Source organism: Megalops cyprinoides, chromosome 10, assembly GCF_013368585.1.
Source record: "Megalops cyprinoides isolate fMegCyp1 chromosome 10, fMegCyp1.pri, whole genome shotgun sequence".
Taxonomy (NCBI): domain Eukaryota; kingdom Metazoa; phylum Chordata; class Actinopteri; order Elopiformes; family Megalopidae; genus Megalops; species Megalops cyprinoides.
The window spans coordinates 35,913,091-35,936,668 of record NC_050592.1 but is presented as its reverse complement, the minus strand read 5'-3'; the positions used below and the strand labels follow the sequence as shown (position 1 = coordinate 35,936,668).

The 23,578-nt window shown below is 44.3% G+C and overlaps 1 protein-coding gene across 18 annotated transcripts in view; it reads right to left on the bottom strand.

Annotated features, from left to right (window-relative positions):
• Positions 1-23,578, bottom strand: part of LOC118784368 (CLIP-associating protein 2-like) — a 151,072-nt gene that overhangs the window by 104,939 nt on the left and 22,555 nt on the right. For 17 of the 18 annotated variants that reach the window (XM_036538581.1, XM_036538582.1, XM_036538589.1 and 14 more), the window contains exons 3-7: positions 22,489-22,592; positions 20,394-20,485; positions 19,706-19,781; positions 17,183-17,280; positions 13,212-13,282 (exon numbers count right to left, since the gene is read on the bottom strand). In XM_036538581.1, the coding sequence (XP_036394474.1) occupies positions 13,212-13,282; positions 17,183-17,280; positions 19,706-19,781; positions 20,394-20,485; positions 22,489-22,592 (441 nt within the window). Of the gene's footprint in view, positions 1-7,591; positions 7,812-13,211; positions 13,283-17,182; positions 17,281-19,705; positions 19,782-20,393; positions 20,486-22,488; positions 22,593-23,578 lie in introns of those variants that run through there. The other variant, XM_036538593.1, reaches the window with a different exon arrangement.

The window sequence follows — 23,578 nt, the reverse complement described above, 5'->3', positions numbered from 1 at the left end:
AGTACATGCATGTAAGTTGCCATTTTTAAATATCCCCTCAAGTTAAGTTACTAGCATATGCAAATGTAGTTGCAGCCCACAGTCATTTGGGCTCCAAAGGAAATGACCACGTCTCTTCACACTTTGTACATTTGATACCCATAACCAGTCTTTTTGCCCTTCTCTGGGCTTTTCTCAGAGCTAATGTGTCCTTGCAGTGTGGTATTCAGAACTGGACAGTTTTCTAAATGTGGTCTAATAGTGACTGTTCAATATTACCACTTTTGCTTTATAATTAACCCTTTCAGCTACACAGCCCATCTTATCTATGACTTTTCATTCGTTGTAAGATGTCTACATCTAGATATTTCTAATGCTCCTCTTCCACTGTAACATGGGGGAAGGATAACTTTTGGCACTTGCCCAGAGTTGTGGAGGTGGCTCTGACTTGCCAATATAAGTCAAATGGGACAAGTATTGACATGAATGGCTTTGAGCAGACTGCACATAATCATTATAATCAGTGCTATGCCCACATCACCTGGCACACCCATGATGAGAGGTGTGCGGGACGTGTTGTCACCAACAAGGCACATTCAGGGCACACCCATCAGCATTACAGCCTGCCTCCGTGAGAGGCAACCCGCTGCAGAAAAACAGCAACTCCTCATCTCCATGGTGCTCACAGGGGAAAACCTATCCATCAGGAGGGACTGTCAGCGCGAGCTTGTGCGCATGTGTGTGCGTGCGTGCGTGTGTGTGTGCGTGTGTGTGTGTGTGTGTGTGTGCGTGCGCACGCCGTTTGCAGATCTCCAAGGAGAGGGGTGTGTGTGGGACAAAAGCCAAGGAAAGAGGAGGGTGAGGGCAAGGGGGGGGGGAGAGAGAAAGAGATAGGAAAGATGGGGGGCACGCTAAAGCGTGTGGTTAAATCCCCTTGCACAGTGATCAAAATTTAAACCTAATAGCGCACAATGCTATGAAGAACGCTCTCTGCTAAGGCTGCTCTCTGCATTTCTGAACTGTAGAACAGGACAGTGCTTACTGTGTAACTGTATTCAGGGCACACATAATGGTTTAACTGGGCATGACAGTCAAGAAGAAGCAGAGATGAACACAGCAGGGAAGAACCTGGCATGTGTTTATGTGTGCGTGTGTGTGCACACATGATTTTGTGGGACATACATCTGTGGCAAATCCCTCTGTGAAATGATGCGCCATTTACTCGCTGGGGTGAGCTGGCCCTCCAGTATAGCAGGCTTATAGACTTTTCACACTTATATCACAAGCCAAATTCAAGGAACAAAAGCTACCGGTAATGCTAATACTAATTAGCATAATTAGCATAAGGCTTGTCCACTTCTCTGGTCCATTTTCTTTCAGGGAGGTTGGAACAGGCTCTACATTTGATCTGAACTGGAGTGGATACCCACGCTCCTGCTAACCACAACTTAACTGAGCAGACTTCCCTATTTTATCAAGCATTCTGCTTTCTGGTCTGCTAGATTCTTGCACACACCTGTTAACGTGATTACAGAGCTGCCTCAGTCCTTTATGTTTATGTATAGAGTGAAAGCTGAACTGTAGTGGCCTCTCAGTTGGATTAATGCATATTTCTCAGTCATCCTGAACCAGAAAAAGTGAGAGCAGCTATATTTGCTCACTTAACCTAACTGGCCTTCCTATGGAGATGTGATTTTTCTTTGATTATCATCATTTAGTTATATCATCTTGTTATAGTTTACAGGCCACCTGGCCCTTACAGTGTTTTCTTATCGGAATTTGCCAATTTTCTATCTGACCTGGTTGTCAATATAGAAAAAGCTGTAATAGTAGGCGACTTTAATGTCCATATGGATAATGAACATGACCCGTTCAGAGCAGCATTTTTGTCCATCATCGAATCCATTGGACTCTATCAAGCTGTGGACAAACCCACACATTACCGCAACCATACTCTTGATTTGGTCCTCACATATGGAGCAGACATTAACCAGGTGGAAATCATGCCACACAATCCTGTGTTATCCGACCACTATCTCATCTCTTTCAATTTACCACTAACGTGCTTCACATACTCGGAGCCTAGATTTTCTTCCAGGCGCACGTTTTGCTCTCTTACAGCAAATGCCTTTATCGACGAGCTCCCTACATCATACTACCTGCACAACGAAATCCCCTCTAGTTTATGTTCAAACCCCAGCTCAACTGAAATTAATCTACTCGCGGACAGAATCGACTCTACTTTGCGTAAAACTCTAGATGCCGTTGCTCCCCTCAAAAGGAAGAAAATCACAGACAAGAAGCTAGCACCTTGGTATAACGACCATACTCGTGCTCTCAAACAAGCCACACGAAAACTCAAAAGAAAATGGCGCTCCACCAAACTACAGGTTTTTCTCCTGGCGTGGAAGGAAAGTCTCCTAAATTACAAGCATGCCCTCACAGCTACCAGATCCAATTATTTCTCTACTCTTATTGAGAGAAACAAGGACAATCCTAGGTACCTGTTTAGCACTATTGCCAGATTAACCAAGAGTCCTGCATCAGTTAACCCTACCATACCAGCAATTTATAGTAGCAGTGACTTCATGAACTTCTTTGACAGTAAAATCTTAAAGATAAGAGACACAATACAAAAATTCTCATCAACTTCTGGTTCCTGCCTGGCCAGTCCCGTTCCAGATTATGTAGACATGTCTATTAGGCCCGCCTCGCGCTTCGACTCTTTTATACCCATTGAATTTGGCGACTTTTCTTCTCTTCTCAATTCATCGAATAACTCTACCAGCCAACTTGACCCCATACCAACTGGCTTCCTAAAACAGCTATTGCCTGCAATTGGCACACCACTATTAAATCTTATCAATGCCTCTCTTATGTCTGGACACGTACCTCAGCCCTAAAGTAGCAGTTATCAAGCCTATTCTGAAAAAGCCTAATCTTGATCCCAATGACCTGTCAAACTATAGGCCCATCTCGAACCTTCCATTCCTCTCCAAAATTCTGGAAAAAGCGGTATCAAAGCAACTCTGTGCCTTTTTACACTCTAACAACATTTTGGAAGTTTTCCAGTCCGGATTTAGACCTCACCACAGTACGGAAACCGCTCTCCTGAAAGTGCTCAACGACCTTCTACTCTCCTGTGACAATGGCTGTATCTCTCTTCTTGTGTTACTAGACCTAAGTGCAGCCTTTGATACCATCGATCACTGTATCCTCCTTGACCGCCTCGAAAACCTGGTTGGCATAAGTGGACATGCCCTATCTTGGTTTAGATCTTATCTATCAGAACGATATCAGTTTGTCTCCATCAACAACGAATCCTCCGCTCGTTCCAGAGTAAAATATGGTATACCTCAAGGATCTGTGCTTGGACCTCTGCTCTTCTCGTTATACATGTTGCCTCTTGGCGATATCATCCGTAAACATGACATTAATTTCCACTGTTACGCGGATGACACTCAGTTATACATATCAGTCAAACCCGATGTCCCTCTGAATATTTCAAACATGGAGGCCTGCCTAACAGATGTAAAGAATTGGATGGCCCGAAACTTTCTCCTCCTCAGCCCGGACAAAACCGAAATATTGGTCATAGGCCAAAATTCAATCAGGAGCAAACTCACTCATTTTACATTGGACCTTGATGGTGTCTCCCTTGCCCCGAGTGCAGCCATCAAAGACCTTGGTGTTGTTATTGATCCCGAGCTCTCCTTTGAAACTCACATAACTAACACCTCTAGGACTGCCTTCTTCCATCTGAGAAATATTGCTAAAATCAGGAAAATCGTATCAATTAACGACGCTGAAAAACTAATCCATGCCTTTGTAACATCCAGATTAGACTACTGTAATGCCCTCTTGTCCGGATGTGCAAACGTCTCATTAAAACCCCTTCAGCTGGTGCAAAATGCAGCTGCTCGAATCTTAACTAAAACTAAACGCTTTGAGCACATCACCCCAGTTCTGGCCTCTCTCCATTGGCTACCTATTAAATACCGGATCATTTTTAAAATACTCTTACTCACATTTAAGGCTTTAAATGGGCTTGCCCCCCCCCCCCATCTTAAGGACCTTCTTCATCCATATCTTCCGCAGAGAGCCCTTCGCTCCCAAAATGCCGGGCTTCTCACCATTCCAAGAGTGGGCAAAACTACTGTAGGCGGTAGAGCCTTTTCCTATCAAGCCCCTCTCCTGTGGAACAGTTTACCCTCTGAGATTCGGGGAACAGACTCTCTCTCCACCTTTAAGTCTAGGCTCAAAACATATCTATATAGTAAATCCTTCAGCTGAGGGACATGGCCTGGTGCTGGCGTGGATCATAGAGTCTTTGGTGGACTAAGTGGTCATTGCTTTCATGGAACCTGTGCCGTGATCTGGTGTTGACTGTCTTAGGGTCGCCCTCATGACTATGCCGGTCCCTTGCCTCCCGTCCCCTAGGTTATACTGCCATAATGTTAGCCTGCCGGGGTCTTTCCTTGTTGCACACCTTTTTCTCTGCCCCTCCACTCCTGCCTCTCTGTTCTACATCCCTGCCATTCTTATCATCCACTAACCACTGTTTTCTGTTTGCTTCCTATTCCCTGCTCCGGGCTCCTGTCCGGAGCTGTAGCCCAAGCGTCTCATCTCGTTTTCCAGTCCTGCTACCTCGCTGCCCTGCCCATCAAAGCCAACTGCATTCCAAGACCCGGACATCCTAGGAGACATTCTTATAATCACTCTACTGTTAACTGCTATTGTTTGTCAATAACAAATGTACATTGCATAATTTTGTGTCTAACTCTATCTGCCCAGTGCCGGCCAGAAGCAGATGGGCCCCCCCATGAGCCCGGTTCTGCTCAAGGTTTCTTCCTGATAGGGAGTTTTTCCTTGCCACTGTTGCCTTGTTGGCTTGCTCTCAGGGGGTCTCAGGCCTGGGAACAATGTAAAGCTGCTTTGTGACAACTTGTGTTGTAAAAAGCGCTATACAAATAAAAATGAATTGAATTGAATTGAATTGAATCATTTATCCGTTTTGTGTGTTTGTGGACAGCTCTCACAGTCCAACAGGACTGTAGATATCATCTTGTTCATCTCATCAAAAAATAAATGAAAAGATAAAAACTAAGTACGCTAACACATCTTTAGGATAGCCAAAATAGCACAAAAGCAAATCATTTATCATTATTTCTCAATATTTCTCAATGATTAGCATAATTAGTACTCACATCAAACAACTGTCAGTACATACTACCCAGTCTGTTTTACAGTAGGTGGAGGATACAAAAGCGAAGCTGTCCAGTGCATTCTGGGAGAGCAAATGCAGCAGTGCATTCAGGGACAAGAAAGGAATATGTTGGATGGATTGAGATAACCTAGCTGGTTCTCCTACCATCACATCCATATTTTTCCAGTGGGACGTCCCATGCTTGACTGGCAGGTTGAAAACATCTGGTGAAAGTTGTATGCCCTGTGCAGTGCAGCATGGGAATGTGTGATCCCCAGTAGAAGCATATATGCTGGCAGAAAGCACAGGTCTGCTCATTTCCATCCAAGTAAAGGGGCTAATGGGCTCCACACAGAGTGCCAGCAGTCACACCCCCTAATCTTTCAGCAAAGCAGGTGTTTTGAAGGTGTTCTGAAGTCCCCTTTGCCAGCAGTGCTACTGTAAATTAGACCCAAAGAAATTCTGCCTTTTATAAGGTATATTGTTTTATGTTTCCAGGTTCTCTTGTACTAAATTGTGCCCCTGGAATATCAGCAGGGATTCAGACAGGGTTAGGGTTCCTCTGTGCCTGTGGCCCGTGGTCTCCTACCCTGACATCTGACCTCTGAGCCGTTTGTACAAACCCACAGCCCGCACTCATGTACACTTTAACTTATTTTGTAGTAGCTGTTAACTTATTGTACAGTATCTGTTCATATTTATTTTTATATACTTTTCATTCCATCCTTACTCCATTCCATGTACGTGTCCTGCACTACTGTTGTTGTTTGTTGTAGCCACTACCATTAGATAGCATTTGTTGTTGTCACCCTGACATTGTATGAAAGCACTACGAGAGACATTGGAACCAGAGTCAAATTCCTAGTATGTGTAAAAGCATACTTGGCCAATAAATTCTGATTCTGGTTGGAGACTCGGACAGCAACTCTACCACTGCTGTTAAAATGGATGATGGCACAGAATTGCAGTGTGTTACATCAGACAGATACACAGGGGGGGTTGCAGGATCACAGCTGCAGCCTCGCAGGCACTATAGCAACCAAGGAAGGGCATTTCCATCAGCACCCTCCATCCAGCACTGCCATGTTTCTCTACAGAGCACCGTGGTGTCCAATCCAAACTGGATCGCGCTCACCCTCCAGTCACATCACAGAAGGGCAGACATGTCAGCTTGAACTGCCCTTTGGCACACAAAGGGTGAAACTGAGCGCAAGTTCTGGACACCAATATTAAAGAATGCCTTTCCAGCATGCAAATGTCCCTCGATGTTGCCATGACGTCCTTTCATTGTTGCTGCTTGGTAAAGGTCATTCAGCAGGAAGGCATTAGTTAACCTGGTGGCCTCCCCCTGGGCTGAGTATCACCAGGGACACAACCCCACACCAGCAAGGCAGGCCACCACTCGGCACGAACTCCAGCCAGCTTCCCCTTGTGGAAAAATACCATTAACAGCTCCGTGCTGCATAATAATGCAGAACAGAAGCTATAATAGAGCATGCTGTTATAGCCCTAGCTGTGGTCTGTCTGACCTGCAAACTCTGTGGCTTAGTACTTCGTAACCCAAATCCCTCTACCGCAGACAGGCAGTGTGAAAAAGCCCTTCACTGTAACCCAAGCTGCCATGTGCCCTTCCAGCTCAGTGGATGAGCGAGAGGTACAGAAACAGGCCATGAATGTGCAAAGCACGGCCTCAAACAAGCCTTCAGTTTAAACCTGCACACCAGCCTTACTTGATCTTGAAAAGTTTTCCAAAACACTAACTCCTGATCTGAAAAGAACCCTGTACAGCAGTGTCTGTATATTCCTCCACATTCAGAGGGCCTTTCCCCCCTGTCTGTTCCCACCACATTCCGAGAGCCTGTTCCCCCTGTCTGCTCCCCTTATATTCTGAGAGCATTTTCTTCTACATTTTGGGACTCTGACGTCCCTGAGGTCAACATGTTAGCACTTCTGATTCCAATGAAGAGTCACAGATAGCCCCCACACTGCATTAAAGCTCCCATAAATGATACACCAAGAGTTAAAAGGCAAATACTGCACCATCCATGGTGCTCTTTAAATGGCTACACCCCTCTTCAGACATCTCGAAGAGCCACATGCACACACACATGCACTGCCGATCGCAGTCACGCACACACACACGATGACCTGGTCTTGTTTATGACCCACACAGAGACACGTACTCACATAGCGTCCTGATTTTTCTCATGACGCGCACAGCAACACAGTGACCCCCCCCAGCTTGTTTTTAACATGCTGTAACAGAGAGCAGAAACACAATCCCAAAAAGAGCGCAACTAAAGAATCTGAATCTGCGTCCTTTAGTTGCATGTTCCTGGAGCCATGTGCTAAATCTGCACATCGTGCTCGCCAAGCTCCTGACAAAATTCAGCAAGCCCCACTTACCCTCTCCGTCGCTCCCTGCTTCCATGTCTATCGCCGGTCGCTATGGAGCAGGAACGGCAGGCTGGTTGTGAAAACAAAAGCATGCGCTTCTTTCTCTCTCTCTGCTACACAGAGCTGTGCCAAGACAGACAGTTCACTGTGACTGAGGCAGCTCGCACGCTCGCCCTCACTCTCTCCCTCTCTCTCTCTCATTCTGCACAGCAATCAGCAGCAGCTGCTGGGCTGCTTCAAAATAAAAGACCAGCTGAGACTTGGAAGCACAGTCCTTCCTGCTCAGCCACCTCCTTGCCCACCGCCCCCCTCCCCTTCCTGTCATTTCTACTCATCCTCTCTCCCCCTCCTCCTTTCTGCAGCAAACCCCACCCCTGGCCACAGAAGTGTCTTCATATAAATAACCATCTCACATCTGCTTAAAAATAAACAAACATCTCACCTCTGGTTAAGGATTCACAAATATTGCTCTGTTAAAATGAATACGTAAACAACTTTCTTCTGCTTCAGACAATAAAAATGTCAGGGGGAGGAAGTCTACAGAGTGACCCCTCAGGCTGTGGCAGACAGCTGTGTGCAGGCTTCAGTCAAACACTGTGTAATGTGACCTGTCGCATCAGGCTGGTGACTCCCCATGTCTGGGTCACTGGGACCTGACTGCTCATCGTGTGCATGTGTAGTTGGAATTGTATTTGGAAGTGAACGTAAGAATGCACAGAAACTCGGCGGGCATTCCGGAACCAAGAGGAAATGCAAGGGAATCGTTGGGTACAAATGTTGTGTCTTTTGGAAGTGTGGGGTACCATTTGTGCTTCACATGACAGTGCTGGAACTGGGCATTCTCTCCACAAAAGTGCAAAAACACAAACATGCAAATGGTTAGCACGGTGGTGCAAGGGCAAGAGCTGGCCTTGGAAACCAAAATTCCAAGTGGGCAACTGCAGCGCAAGGTACACACGCCAAACAGTTCAGCCAACACTGCATCACCTGCACACACAATCTCCCAAAGTCACACTAATCAGTCTCACACAACCACACACAAAATCTCCCATAATCACAGGAGCCAATCTCACAACACTTTTTGGTGACAGGAATTTCATGTGCATTTTCACATGGTCCAGCAACCTGGATGCTGGCCTGTTGTTATGGTCTGAGGCCTCTGCATTTTTACTGGAGTGGCCACTGGGTCGGACCCACTCGGAGACACGCTCCCTGCCGGGTCTGCCATCGGCATCAGGCCACACCAGACACGCACAGTGCAGCTGTGCGTTGGAAAAGAGGCCTTTGTTCCAAGAGTTGGAAAATGAGGTCCTTGACCTGAGCAGAGCTGGGGGCGGGGCTGAACAAGCCCCGCCAATGAAACTCAGATACCAGAAAACGAGAATCAATAGATGCTGAGGGACAGACAGGGCCTTACAGCAGCGCTCCGTACAGGGCTGGTTGAAATGAACTGCTTCAATAAAAACCAACTGATAATATATAACGAAAACACATATCAGATAAGGAATTAGAAATAAAAACTCAGATTACATATATTACATACAAAATAAATAAACATATAATAAATACAGTATGTCATAAATACACATGACAAAACATCAAACTAAAACATGAGAGGTAGATATTTCCTCCTTTTTCCATCTCCTTTAGGCTAGCGCTAACGCACAGACCCAACCACACATGGACACAAATAGGCAGGAAAGAGCTGAGCGGGTATTTTCAGCACCAGGCCAAGGAGTAGGTTTCTATGCTGCCCTGAGGGGACAGGTGCTGGGGGGAGGGGCTACCTTGCATGAATGTTCAACTATACCTCCCGGTTTCAATTGTATCCATTTATAACAGCTGAATATTTACTGAGGCAATTGTGGATTAAGTATCTTACCCAAGAGTACAGCAGCAGCACCCCAGCAGGGAATCAAACCAGCAACCATTTGGTTACAAGCCCTGCTCCTACTATGCTTACCTGCTTACTACTATGTAACACTGGTCTGTCATTTTCTTTTGCGGGGGGGGGGGGGGGGGGGTGGGTGATGGGGCAGGGCAAAGAAATGCAATATGGGTATTTGTAGATGCCTTTTCTTTCTTTCTAGAAATGTAAAAAAATATACTTTTGGAGTTACATTTCCTGGTGTAAAATGGCGACATTGTGGATAGGAACAAATAAAACATTGTTGGGTATAAAAGGATGATCAAGAGTGTTTTGTGTCCGAGTCCTGAACACCACTCTGTGTGCAGGAAACTGTAGGAAAGGGCCCTTACAATCGCGGTACAAATGCATGGATTCATTGAGTGGGTTAAAATGAAAGCAGCAAGGCAAGTGTTGGAGGCCAGGCTCAACACAGTTCCAGATACGCTCCAGACTACGGGCAGACTGATGAGCCAAGCCAGGCTGAACGGCCTGCTTTCCTCATTAAACTCTGGATGTTCTTACGTAACCTGGTGCTCCATGTCTCCATGTCTCAGTCACCACAGGCTAACAGCATCAGGGCCTGTCTAGTAGGGGTATAACGGTTCTGAAACTGAAACCAAAACCGTGATACAAACGTCCACGGTCTCGTGACACGGTCCCCCACCTCCCAAAAACCAACCACCAACCCCACCCAACCAACCCGCTGCAGTTATCATTATGTTAGTAATGTAACAAAACTCATTTTTCATTTCACAATTATCATATGTAAATCATGAAATTATTATTTTATTTAATAGGGGTGTAACAGTACACGTGCGGTACTAAAAAAAAAAAAAAAAAACCTTGGTTTCCTTTCCGATTTCATAACGGAGCCGTAAGGCTGTGCTCACACAAAGCATCTTTTTTTGAAGCTGTCAGCGTCTGTTTTACATAATAACCCTATGGAGTAGACCATGTTTTCAAAAACATCCTGAGCAAAACATCCTTTTTTTTTTTTTTAACACTGTCGCCGGTGTTTTTTTCTGCAGCTCAGGGCGTTTTTTTTTTTTTTCCCCAGCTGAAAAAAGTTCACAAGCAGAGTAGTGACACCTGTCATTTCCCATAACAACCACCAAAAATGGAGAAGGTAGCGGTTAATTGTGTTAGTTTCTGAGCACAGTGAACTGTACAGCATGACAGTTAAACTGTGTCATAACATTCATCATAAAGAGGCTGCTTGGAGTCTAATTGGACAGATCCTAGGAGTTTCTGGAAAGTGTTTAATGCTTGAAGTCGTCATTCGCAAAACTAGCCTCTTAGCTAACGTTAGCTCTGCAGCAATGTATAGCCAGCTAGACGATATGATATGGCAGCAAAAGATGCTCTCAAATGCTCTCAAACGCTGCCAGCGTTTTTTTTTTTACTTGAAAAAATTCTCTGGCCAGCGTTTTTCATCAAAAAAGACGCTACGTGTGAACACAGCAACTGAATTAGCACATGTTCAGTAGCGTAATGTACTACCGTCCAATCGATTGTTCATATCACTGTTCAACTGAAATCGGGTATGTTGATGGCAGTACGTCGAACATGATTACTCATTTGAGACGGCATCATCCAAATGTGAATATCATCGGTACAAGGAAAAAACAGAATGGAGTGCAAACACTACTCCCCGTGGCATTTAAATAAGCAACCTCTCCCTGCTAATTTAGATCGGGCAAAAGCAATAACAAACGCCATAGGTGTTTGCCTTCATGTGCATTCCTTATGTGTTCAGGAAATTATGGCCAGTTTGCCACCATTTACAAGTTTGTACAAGTTTATATGTTTACAAGTTAAATTCATAGTAAATGAAAAGAAATTTCATGTTTTGCATATCTTGTTTTCACTATACCAAAGACGTACCGAATCGTGACTTCAAAACCGAGGTACGTACCAAACCGTGACTTTTGCGTACCGTTACACCCCTGCTGTCTAGTGAGAGGTGTACCTACACGCCAGGAAAAGACCAACTATAAAACGCATTGTCTTAAAATCACATGCTGAGTGCCACTGCTGTGAGAAGGGGTGGACATTCTGAAATGGAGGAGACAGAGTCTCCATTGTGCATCAGGACAGGCCATCCATCCATCCATGCAGCTGCACTGAGTCACAGGGGATACAATGGAACTTCACATTCCTGATGCTGCGCACAGTCCGCATCTGGGTCCAGCTCTCTGACAAGAGCAAACACAGGAAAAGCATTTCCACTAATCCTTCTGAGGGCTGTCAACACCCTGGGTATGTGCAACACTTTGCCTATGTTTAATCTGTGCACATTTCTCAATGTGTACAATTCTTCAGTCAAACTTCCAGTCACTAAACTGCCAATATGGCCCTCAATCGTGCTGTAACAAAGCCCACATCTACTCCTCCACGCACAACTCCTCCACGAGCAAGCAAGCAAGCACGCATGCACACGCACATGTACACGCACACACAGCAGGAGAATAAATAAACCATCCCCATCTCTGCAACTAGAACTGGAGTAGCCAACATGCTGAAAACAAACAGTAGCAGCATCTCCTGGCTCCCACCACTGCAGGGATTAAGACCAGGGCCTGGGATTCCCCTTCTTTCTGAAGTCTCATTTAGCAGCTTAAATCAGTACAGGAACCAGACAAAAGCAGTTTAGTCACAATTCCCCATTTGCAATGGTTATGCGCTGCTTGCAACTAAGCAGGACTAAGCTTGTGGCTAGCACCCTTGTCCCCACAGAAAAACAGCTGCACTTGTCAGACCCATCAGCTGCATCACTCTGAGGGAGAGATTTCTGTTCTCGAGAGCAGGCACATGATAGCACTCCTCTCACAATACCATCAGTTGCGCTTCCCAAAATGGAGAGACATGAAATATGAAATTATCACAAATCTATATTCCCATGAGAAATTATGACGATAGTAAAGCAAAAATATAAACCTGACTGAACACGTTTTCTGTTCCTATCATTTATGCATGAATCAAAGAATATGAGTAGTGGCAGTACAAATTTAAATCTAGTCAAAATAATGTGATGGGGAAAAAGAAACAAACAAACAGATTTAGATTTTTTCATCTAGAATCTCGGTCTTGTCAGAGCGACTTGCCATTCTGCTGTCTTTCTCAGCTAACAGTGGCGTCACGTGGTGGTGCTATTAGTAGAAAGCAGTTTAAATGGCTACAAAAATGCAGACAGCATTCAACAGGAGTAATGGACAGAATGAGTATTGTAAGTAAAAATTATGCTGCCTTGATTTTTTGGGGATCATTTTCTGATTTCACAAAATTCAATATTTTGATACTTTGTCTGGTGCACACTCAATGGAAACCTATCCCCTGTGTGTCAGCGTTAGCACAGAACTGCACTGGAGTTGACGTAATTGAGTAAATGATGTTTAAAGCGTGCGTCGTGGTACTGTGTGTGCTTCACCATCTCTGAGCACTTGCTCATTTACCGTACGCATGCGGTTATTACAAAGACAAAAATGTACATGTGTGTATGCGAGCAGGGCTGAGTGAAATAACAGAATTACATTCAATTCCTATTGTTCAGTTCATATTTTCTGTCATCTATTTCCTTTTATTATGGAATTATGTTATATAATCCCAAAGGAAATAGCATGTATATTATAATCCCCATCTTAAAACATGGCAAAAATTCCAGAAAATCTGAATCTGTACACAGCAGCAAACAGAATGGGCGCAAGTCTGAAGGAAGCCTACCTTGCCCGGGACTTAAGGCCATGTTCCCAGAGTTCAGTGCTTCATCAAACTTGCTGAATATTGTTTGCAACCTGAGGACAAAGCGGAAAAGTCCAGGCTTAAAACAACGTTAGACAGAATCAAAAACCATGATATTGCATCCTTTTACATTTACATTTTGTCACTTAGCAGACACCCTCATCCAGAGTGAGACACAAGACATGAGTACATTTAACATTGCATTTACATTTTTGACGTCCAGCAGACACTCTCATCCAGAGTGATTCCAAAAGTCAAGCACAAAGTGCATCCAACAAAAGAGCACAAATCATGATACAACCAAGGACACCACTATCCAAAAGCAAACATGAACATGATGGTCTTCACAGAACTGTTGGTCTGGCTGTTCCAAAATATCTTCAGTGGCATTGCCCACTTCGTGTCTTTGTCAGGTATCCAACCATTTCTGTCTGCTTCAGTTTCAGTTTCTTTGATCACTTGTAAGTCACTTTGGATAAAAGCATCTGCCAGATGAATAAACATCAATGCCAATGTAAATGCAGTTATGACATTTTTACAGAGGCCTTCCACAATTACAGAAGCACTACAGGTGAATTCACTCCTTTTAAGCATTACTGAGAATTTTGGCAGCAATGTCACATCTGCTAAGATTTTGGAACTCAGGTGTCACTGTCAAGACCATTTCTTGGGCATAGCCAAAGTTAACTACCTCAACACAATAGTTGCTTTCCAGGAACCTCTAATGTGCTAGAATCAGATATGCGAGGGACTGTGTGCACACTGGTATCAGTACACAGCGAAAGCAAAGTCACACTGACACTAAAGCAAACTGGCAGGATCATCACAGATTTGAAAGTAATGCACACTAAAATCCGGGGGAGCAAATGAGTCAACACACCTCCACAGATGCTACGTAAATGAGGTGAACTATTCCCCTCCTTCTGATTCTAAAAGACACCGGCAACCATCCAATAATTACATTCTCATGATCCCGATCACTTTCCCAGCATTCCATCCCTTTGCTGCCAGGGGCTGAGGACGCAGTGCAGCAAGCAGGGAAAGCACCACACAGCAGTGCACTGCATTCTCTGCTTGCACAGCGCTGAGGGGGTTAACGGTTGGACTCACTCCTTCACTCCGACTGCGTGCATGACCTCAGCGTCAGTAGAGCGCAGCCTGACAGAGTGGGACAGCGCAGCATTTTTGTTCCCCTTTACATAACCTTCTGACGGTCACACACACGCACGCTCAGACACACAGACATACACACATGTACATACACAAACACACACAGCGCCATCTCCTTCCTGAATAAGAAGGAGCAGGAGTCAGTCCTGCTGAGGAAAGGTAACGCCTCTCCCCCATCTCCTGACTCATGCTCTCTCCCTCTCTGTCCCTCTCTGGCTGCTCTTCGGACTTGTTCGCAAGCAGATGAGCTCAGCTGAGACAATCAGCTGATTCTGACCCACCCTGAATTGGCCCCCATTTGAAATGCATACACGCACAAACACACACATACACACGCATGCACACAAAATCACAAGCACACATGCATACACACTCACACACACACACAAAAAAGATGAAAGAAGGTAAAGAAACACACACACAGAGCACAAAGCCCTCGCAGACCCTGTAATTAGGTTATGTAATACCAGCACAATCTGCTAGCAAGAGCCATCTATTATTTTCTCATAGATAAGGAAGATTAACAAACATAAAAGAAACAGGCGAGTCTTCATGCTGAACACTCCCTTTTGTGATGTGTGTTTATTTACATGGACTCAGGCCTGTTCCTCAGATCCCTTGCATTTAAATGAGCACACGTCTCTGAGGAGCAGACTTCAAAAACACGGTACTCCTGAATTAACAAATACTGCTGCTTTGCAAGGAGGATGCTCAACTAGGGCTGGGCGGTATATTGACTTTTTAAGGTATATCGATATATTTTCACACAAGATATAGGATGAAACAATACCGTTTATATCGAAATACTTTGATGTTCCGTTACATAACCCGTTTCTTCCGTAAAGCCGTGCCAGTGTTTGCATCTCTCCTCTCTCACACTCTCCACGCAACCCCGCCCCCACTCTCCCTCTGTGTCTGAACGCAAACCCAGTGTTCTGTCAATTTGTCCTACCTTTTTGAAATGTCCTACCATAGCGTAGATTGATAGTCATATATATCGATCTTTGCTACCCTATCGGGAAATACTACCGCAAGTAGGTTGTGCTACCTTAGAAGCCAAAAAAGGTCTGTGATTCTTTTTTTTACCTTATCAGGAAATGGTTCTAAGCTAATTACATTATTGCTTTCATTAATTCATCCAACAGCAAATGCTGTCAAGTAAATTTTAACAGGCCAACTTACAATTTATCTATCACATAAACTGTATGTATTTCAACAGTCTAGTTTACATGCTGACATGTAAATTTGTAGTCTAGTTTGTCCATCAACACACTCTAATAAATACCACATAAACCTTTAAATAGCATATATTGATATTCTAAATCTTATCATATAGAATATAGAATGTTCTAATAGCCTGAATTGCCTTATCAGAAAGTGCTACCAACATAAACCTACAGATAGCATTTTCTGATAAGCTACCAACATAAACCTACAGGTAGCATATTTCGATAGTCTAAAATACCTTATCAGAAACATAAACCTATTTTCATTTAATATAGGCTATATATTTTATATATTTTTTCAGTTACATGTTGATATATTGTGCAGCTGTATATTTTCAAACAGGGTAGGCCTGTTTTTTTTTTCTGTTTACATTTTTATTGTTATTTGCACAGCTGTGTGTTTTGTTAAGCAGTAGAAGAAAACCTGTAATTGTACTCTGTATGTATTTTAATCACTGTTATTGTTGTTGAAAACGACTGAAGGAGCATTCTCAGAGATAGCCTATATTAAATAAAAATAGGCCTATTTATTTTATATAATTTTTCATTTACATGTTTTGCAACTGTATATTTGCAAACAAGGAAGGAAACCCTGTCTATTTTATTTTGATCACAGTGTTTTAATAAAAGTGCTTGTGACATCTCACATGTGGCTTTGACTTACAACTGAACATTTAGTCCACTTCGTAGAAAATACAGATATATATATCGTGTATTGCCATTCAGCCTAAAAATACAGAGATATGATTTTTGGTCCATATCGCCTAGCCTTATGCTCAACCATGGATTATCCAGCCCAACACTGGCCTGAAGGTATGCACTGCACCCTTTTCAGTCACCCCTCAAAAATTCACCCCAAAAAAACCACACATTAACCCCCGCCCCCGTGCAAAAAACGTCTTTGCTCAATATGCAGCACGTGCCGCAAACAGTCAATTTCACATGGCGCCAAAAATATCCTCACATGCAGTGATCCTCACTTTGTGTCGAATGGTTTCCTGACACGTGGCCATAAGCTAAACTTTCAACGGATGGCCATTTGCACCATGCCACAGGCCTGTGCTGCTTTGAGACAGATACCTTTCCTGACAGAAAGCGCTCCCGACTCCTTACAGAGGCTGGTGAAAAGAGGCCTCTTCAGACTGTAATCGAATCAGGGGGAGCTTTGTACGGCTCCACAGGCTCCAGTTGCATGGCATGAAATTTCCCTTTCGCAAACAAAAACAAACCGGGTCAGCCAATACAGTGCGTACTCAAAGTAATTTAAGGGATAACCGCTCTGTTTACAACCACCCTGCATTAAATTACCCCTTAACCTGATTCATTTTTTAATAAATGTACACTAGACTCATCATGTGCTGCGCTGTGTTACTGTTTTGGAAGGTACCATAGCCAGAGTGGTAAGGGTAGGAAGCATGGGTGGGGCTGGGTTGACTGTATGTGTTTGAATATCAGTGAAATCCATGTTTAAACAAAGGGGTGACTTCTGCATGCATATGTGACACATTTTTGGATTGGGGGGGGGGTGTTTGGACAGGAAGTGGCAGTTCGGCCTACCGTGTGGAGGGTAGGTCCCTCCTGCTCAGGTCAGCTCTCATCCTTTCTCCGACATAGCGATAAACATCCACTAGTGTTGCTATGGCCGTTTCTCGAACCTGTAGGGGTGGGAGACAGGGAAGCACAGTCCCCCATTGAGATGCGGCAGTCACAGTATGCACCTCTCTGGCAGTATGCACCTCTCTGCAGCTTGTGTGTTGCTAGGACACGGGCCTGGCACAACAGCTAACCACCAGCATACCATTATGGAAACTTTTCAAATGAGTCCCTTTTGCCTGCTCATCAAGTTGGTCTCCAGTGATAGTGTGCAGTATGAGTGTGACAGCGTGTGTTTAGAGTGTGTTACAGGGGATGTGTGGGTGGCAATGACAAGTACTTCAGGTAATACTCCAGTGTAATGAATCTGCAGATGGCTCTCCCACAACCACCTTGAGCGCTTCTCGCAGCATTGTTACAGGGCAATGATACAGGGCTCCTGCTTGAATAGGTGGAGCAAGCTCATCACATATAACTGTGACCTCCTGCTGCTGTGCATTCCAAACATGTGCATGCTCAGCTCTTACATGCCCTTCAAGTCTATTTTTTCTTGTTGCATGTGTAAAATTGCATGAAACTAAAATCATCTTCAGTTGATCTTATAATCCATTTCTTTTTGTATTTTTTGGAATAGCTTTCAAAGATGAATTAAATATAAAAATTCTGAAAATGTAGGTATACAGTCCCCTCCAAAAGTATTGGAACAGCAAGGCAAATTCCCTTGTTTTTGTTGTTCACTGAAGACATTTGGGTTTAAGATCAAAAGATGAGTATGAGACAAGAGTTCGGAATGTCAGCTTTTATTTCCTGGTATTTACATTTAGATGTGTTAAACAACTTAGGATATATCACCGTTTGTATTACACCACAGAATTTTTAGGTGAGCAAAAGTAAAGGAACAAATAATTTTAAAGTAAATAACATTGAATATTTGGTGGCATAACCCTTGCTTGCAATAACTGCCTCAAGCCTGCGACCTATCAACATCACCAAACTGTTGCATTCTTCATTTGTGATGCTATTCCAGGCTTTTACCGCAGCTTCTTTTAGTTCTTGTTTGTTTCGGGGGTTTCTCCCTTCAGTCCCCTCTTCAGGAGGTGAAATGCATGCTCTATTGGTTTAAGGTCAGGTGATTGACTTGGCCAGTCTAAAACCTTCCACTTTTTTCCCCTGATGAAGTCCTTTGTTTTGTTGGCAGTGTGCTTTGGGTCATTGTCCTGTGCATGATAAAATTCCTCCCGATTAGTTTGGATGCATTTCTCTGTAAATTGGCAGATAAAATGTTTCTGTACACTTCGGAATTCATTCTGCTGCTACCATCATCAGTTACATCATCAATAAATATTATTGAGCCTGTTCCAGAAGCGGCCATGCACGCCCAAGCCATGACATTACCTCCACCATGCTTCACAGATGAGCTTGTATGCTTCAGATCATAAGCAGTTCCTTTCTTTCTCCACACTTTGGCCTTTCCATCACTTCGGTAGAGATTAATCTTGGTCTCATCAGTCCATAAGATTCTGTTCCAGAACTTTTGTGGCTCATCTCTGTACTTCTTTGCAAATTTCAATCTGGCCTTCCGATTCTTACTGCTGATAAGTGGTTTGCATCTTGTGGTATGGCCTCTATATTTCTGCTCTCGGAGTCTTCTTCGAACAGTGAATTGTGATACCTTCACCCCTGCACTGTGGAGGTCGTTGGTGATGTGACTTACTGGTGTTATAGGGTTTTTCTTCACAGCTCTCACAATATTTCTGTCATCAACTACTGTTGTTTTCCTTGGCCGACCTGTTCGACGTCTGTTGCTCAGTACACCAGTAGTTTTTTTCTTTTCCAGGACATTCCAAATTGTTGTGCTTGCTATGCCCAATGTTTGTCCAATGGCTCTGATTGATTTTCCTTCTTTTCTCAGCTTCAAAATGGCTTGCTTTTCTCCCATAGACAGCTCTCTGGTCTTCATGTTGGTTTATCCTCTTTAACAAGAAATGTAGTCTTTATAGGTTTAAACCCAGGCCAAAAAGTAGACTAGTCATGCAGAGCTATTTAATGTTTGATCAGTCAACCTTAAAGGCAACACCTGGTCAACAAGAAACACCTGTCAGTCACATGTTCCAATAGTTTTGCTCATTTGAAAAATGGGTGGGTTCAAACAAAGGGTGGTATGTCCTGAGTTGTTTAACACATCTAGATGTAAATACCAGGAAATAAAAGCTGACATTCTGAACTCTTGTCTCATACTCATCTTTTGATCTTAAACCCAAATTTCTTCAGTGAACAACAAAAACAAGGGAATTTGCCTTGCTGTTCCAATACTTTTGGAGGGGACTGTATCTAAAATACTGCATTCTGTCATTCAGGCAGTGCTACCAATGACACACTAAGAAGAATAACTCAATCAACCGACTGCACTTTGGTGTTGCACCCTCAAAGGACAGTACAGTGCAAATGGACGGTCCCCTTCACACAGTCCAGCTCAGGGTAACTCACCTGGGCATTTGAATCACCTGTCAGGGTGCAGAGGAAGGGGACAAGTTTGCTGAAGGACAAGGACTGGGCCCCATACCTAGGGGAGACACACAGGGTTCATCAGATCAGCAGAGACTGCTCAGCGCTGGAATATAGCGCACCACGCATCAGCCTTACACAGCCACAGACAGCTGAGAGGGGTCCATTCACAGAACCAGAGGACCAGACACAAACAAAACACAGATTTGCACAACTGTGGGGCGGATAGCACATTTACATATATTTACAATATTTACATCTAGTGGAAACAATACTGCATTTGTGAGGGGTGTATTTCTTCCCTCAGAGTTGTATACTTGGATGATCTTATAACAATTATGGCCAGAGCAAACTAGGTCCTGGTATGAACAAGGTTTAGAAATACTGATCAATGACAGCTCAGTTCATATTCTCAGAGATCCAGGGGAATGGTCTCTGGCTGTCTGTTATGAGCACATGCAGTGTGATCTTGAAATGAGATGGACTTCTTTTAATGGTTGCTGGCTTGACTGGTGTGTAACTGCAGCCAGACTACCAGTTCAGACTGCAGTTCATGTGGAACCTTTCTTGCCTTTGTAAGTCACAGCCTTCCAGGACTTGCTCTCCACGTGCACAGAGTGGTGATCGTCAAACCCACCCCTCGAAGCGTGATGTCATGGTGTGTACTCACATGTCCAGTGTGGCACTGAGGCAAAGGCACACTCCCTCTCGGCTGCGAAAGTTCTTGTGTTTGAAGCCAGGAATGATGCGTTCCCAAACGTACTGTGTGGGAGAGAAAAAAAAAACGCAGTCACATCTGGGCTTTGTTTGGCTCTACATAGGGTTCTGCAGCAATGAACAAGCTACCTACACAAGTTCAAAGAGCATTTATCAAAGTAGCCAGGGGACCCTCTAGGTAAACCTCATGTGTATTAATGGGATCTTAAGCCCCTATGTCTAGCACTGGGATGTTAGGGGACATAGCTGAATACAATGGGTATAGTTTGAGCTTCCCCAGGACTGGAACACTACCTTCATCCTGCTGTTTAAATTAAAACAAACTAACTGATTCTTTCTGAGACTGGAGAAAGAAGACCAAAAATTGCCCAGAAAATCAGAAGGGCTTATAATGTAAACTGATCTGCACAGCACTCTGCATCTGAGCCAGACATCTTCACAGAATTTGTTTCATAGACAAATATCAATAGTAAAGTAGATGCCTATGTAAAAAAAAAAAAAAAAAAAATATTTTGTTTACTTTGAAGAATCTAATACATGTGTTTACAACACTTTAGTCACTGAATAATTCCATTTGTGTCGTTTCATAGTTTTGATGTCCTTAGTATAATTCTAGATTGTGGAAAATAGTTAAAATCAAAGAAGAATCCGGTGTCCAAATTTTTGACCGGTACGGTATGTCCCAGTATCCTCCAGCAGAGAGGGCCCTTTCACCTTATCCCTTATCCATGGAAACCCTCCAGTCCTGGCTTAGGGTTCCAAGTCAGCAGGAGACAGAGCAGCAGGGCCTTGTGCCAAGTCATTTCTGCTGGAGAAACAGACTGGGCCTTGGCAGCGGTCAGAGCGCTCACCTCCCGCTCCTCACCCATTTCTGCGGTGCTCACACTCCCCCTCAGCTGCCGGGGGGTGCATGCCTTTGGCCAAGGTCTTTTGCCTCATCTAAATGGCACATGCCTTCCAATTCCACAGCAGTCCAGCCATTTTAATGATCACATTCACACTGGGCCATCAAATGCAAAAATCATAATGACTTCCTGACGTTGCACGAGGGCTGTCGGAAAACTGAGCGTTGTGCTCTTTGGGGATGTGCCTCACTGCAATCTTACCCACTGCTGTCAGACATTCTGCTTCAAACTAAAAGAAATGGCTCAGCACACACTTATGATAGTGAAAAGGGAAATGACTGGAAAAGAGGTATTTCTTAACTATATCTCCATCACAGCACTGGGCTCTTACAGAGCGGTGAGCTCTGGTCAAAGGATTGTGATTGGAAAACTATGCTATGGTTAAAATGCTGGGTTCTCATTGGAGGACACTGCCATTTGGACAGATGAGTACACTGATGGTTGTGTGCACCTGTCTGTCTGTCACAGAACTTCACAGAATATCATTTTTCCTGCTTCTGCTCAGAACCAGTTTCTCAATGAGAAATCAGACTGGCACACATGCAGAAACCAGTGATCATACTCCCACATTCAAAGCAAGCTCTCAGTGGCTTTAGTGTACACACTGTCGTGTTTGTGGGAGTTTCTAACACAAAAGAGGAAGGAGTTTGCTCTTTGCAGTGTATAGGGGAAGCACGTTTACGATAGCAACAGTAACTATTTACCTTCAGACAACACCATATGAAAACCAGACCACCTCTCCTTCCCATGAGTGCTTTGCAAACTCAGAGGCAGATCACTGTGAGGTACGGAAGACAATACTTAAAGGACTGTGCTATGAATGCAATGCTGAGCTCTGACTGGAGGTCTATGAATTGGGATGTCACGTCTTTGGAAGGCTCACTACACCAGGAGATCGGGGAATTTGTTCCATGCTGGATAAATGTTTGTGGGGTGTACCGCAACTCAACAAAACAGAAAAAACACCCTCAGAGGCTTGGAGAGAATCCATTTTCTTACCAAAGTCTGGTATAAACAGACACTGTACCTCAGCAGAACCACACTGAAAGAGATATTTAGCCAGTCATTAGTGAGTTTGTGTGTATGCTTGTGTCTATGTTTGTCTGCATGCATGCTTGCATAGGCATACAAGGGTGCACTCACCATGACTGTGGCGGTGTGCTCCATCAGCTTCAGGATGACACCCTGTGCCTGCTCCCGCACCTGGTCTTTGGAGTCGCCAAGTCTGTCCACCAGGGCCGGGAGCACTGCGGGGAAGGGGCCAGGGACACAGGTGTCACACAGCGACATCACCACCCTGCCACCTCACTATCCACACTACCATGTTTTCCAAAGCCAAGTTCCTCCCGGGCGCCTGCTTATCATTGATTACTGCTCCTGCCTGACAATATTTGCCCTCAACAGAGTTCCTATATTCTCATTCTTCACCATTGATTATTGTAATGTGTTTGTGACAGGAACGTGAAGGTGAAAACAAGAGAGGGAGGAAGCAAGGTAAAATGGAGAGGGATGCCCAGACCGGGACAGTAGGAGAAGACAACTGCACCCAGGAAAATGACCATGGTAGTGTTCTTAACACTGAGTGTTTTCCACAGGAAGACTTTGAGTTACACTAATCTGCTGCTGGCAGTGCAGCCCTCTGGCCCTTCCACATGTACCTCCTCTTGCCTCCAATGCCTACAATGGCGCATCCATCAGGGCTGCCTCCTGCCGTGACAGCCAAGCTACTGTAACGCAGCCTGCTGGCTCATCAGAGGGATGGCACCTCCTTTCAGTCCATGGAGGTACTACAGCACGACCTAAACTGCGAACCACAGACAGGCTCAGTGCCATCAACGCCTTTGATTATACTAACAATAACTCATGCAGCAGAGTATACTCTGTCAGCAGTCAGAGCCACTGACCACAAAGCACAGCAGCACACCAAGGGTCACATAGAGGCACTGTTCAAATACAACACAGGGCAGGACACTGAAAATTAGGCATGTCAACCATGCTTTTGAGCAGAAGCGTGTGGGTGTGCAGGTAATGGGTTGTGCTCAAAAAGGCATACCCAGGCTCTGAAGCGGGGGCAGAACTGTGCCAATACACCTGTTTTGATCTGTGCCTTTCTGGGCATAAACCCAAGACGAGGTGTCTTTGGTACTGAAAAGAGTGTACCATAGCCCCCGCTATGGACTGGCTAGGCATAGAGACCTCTATGGCTCCGAGTTAGACCCTTTACCCCATAGCT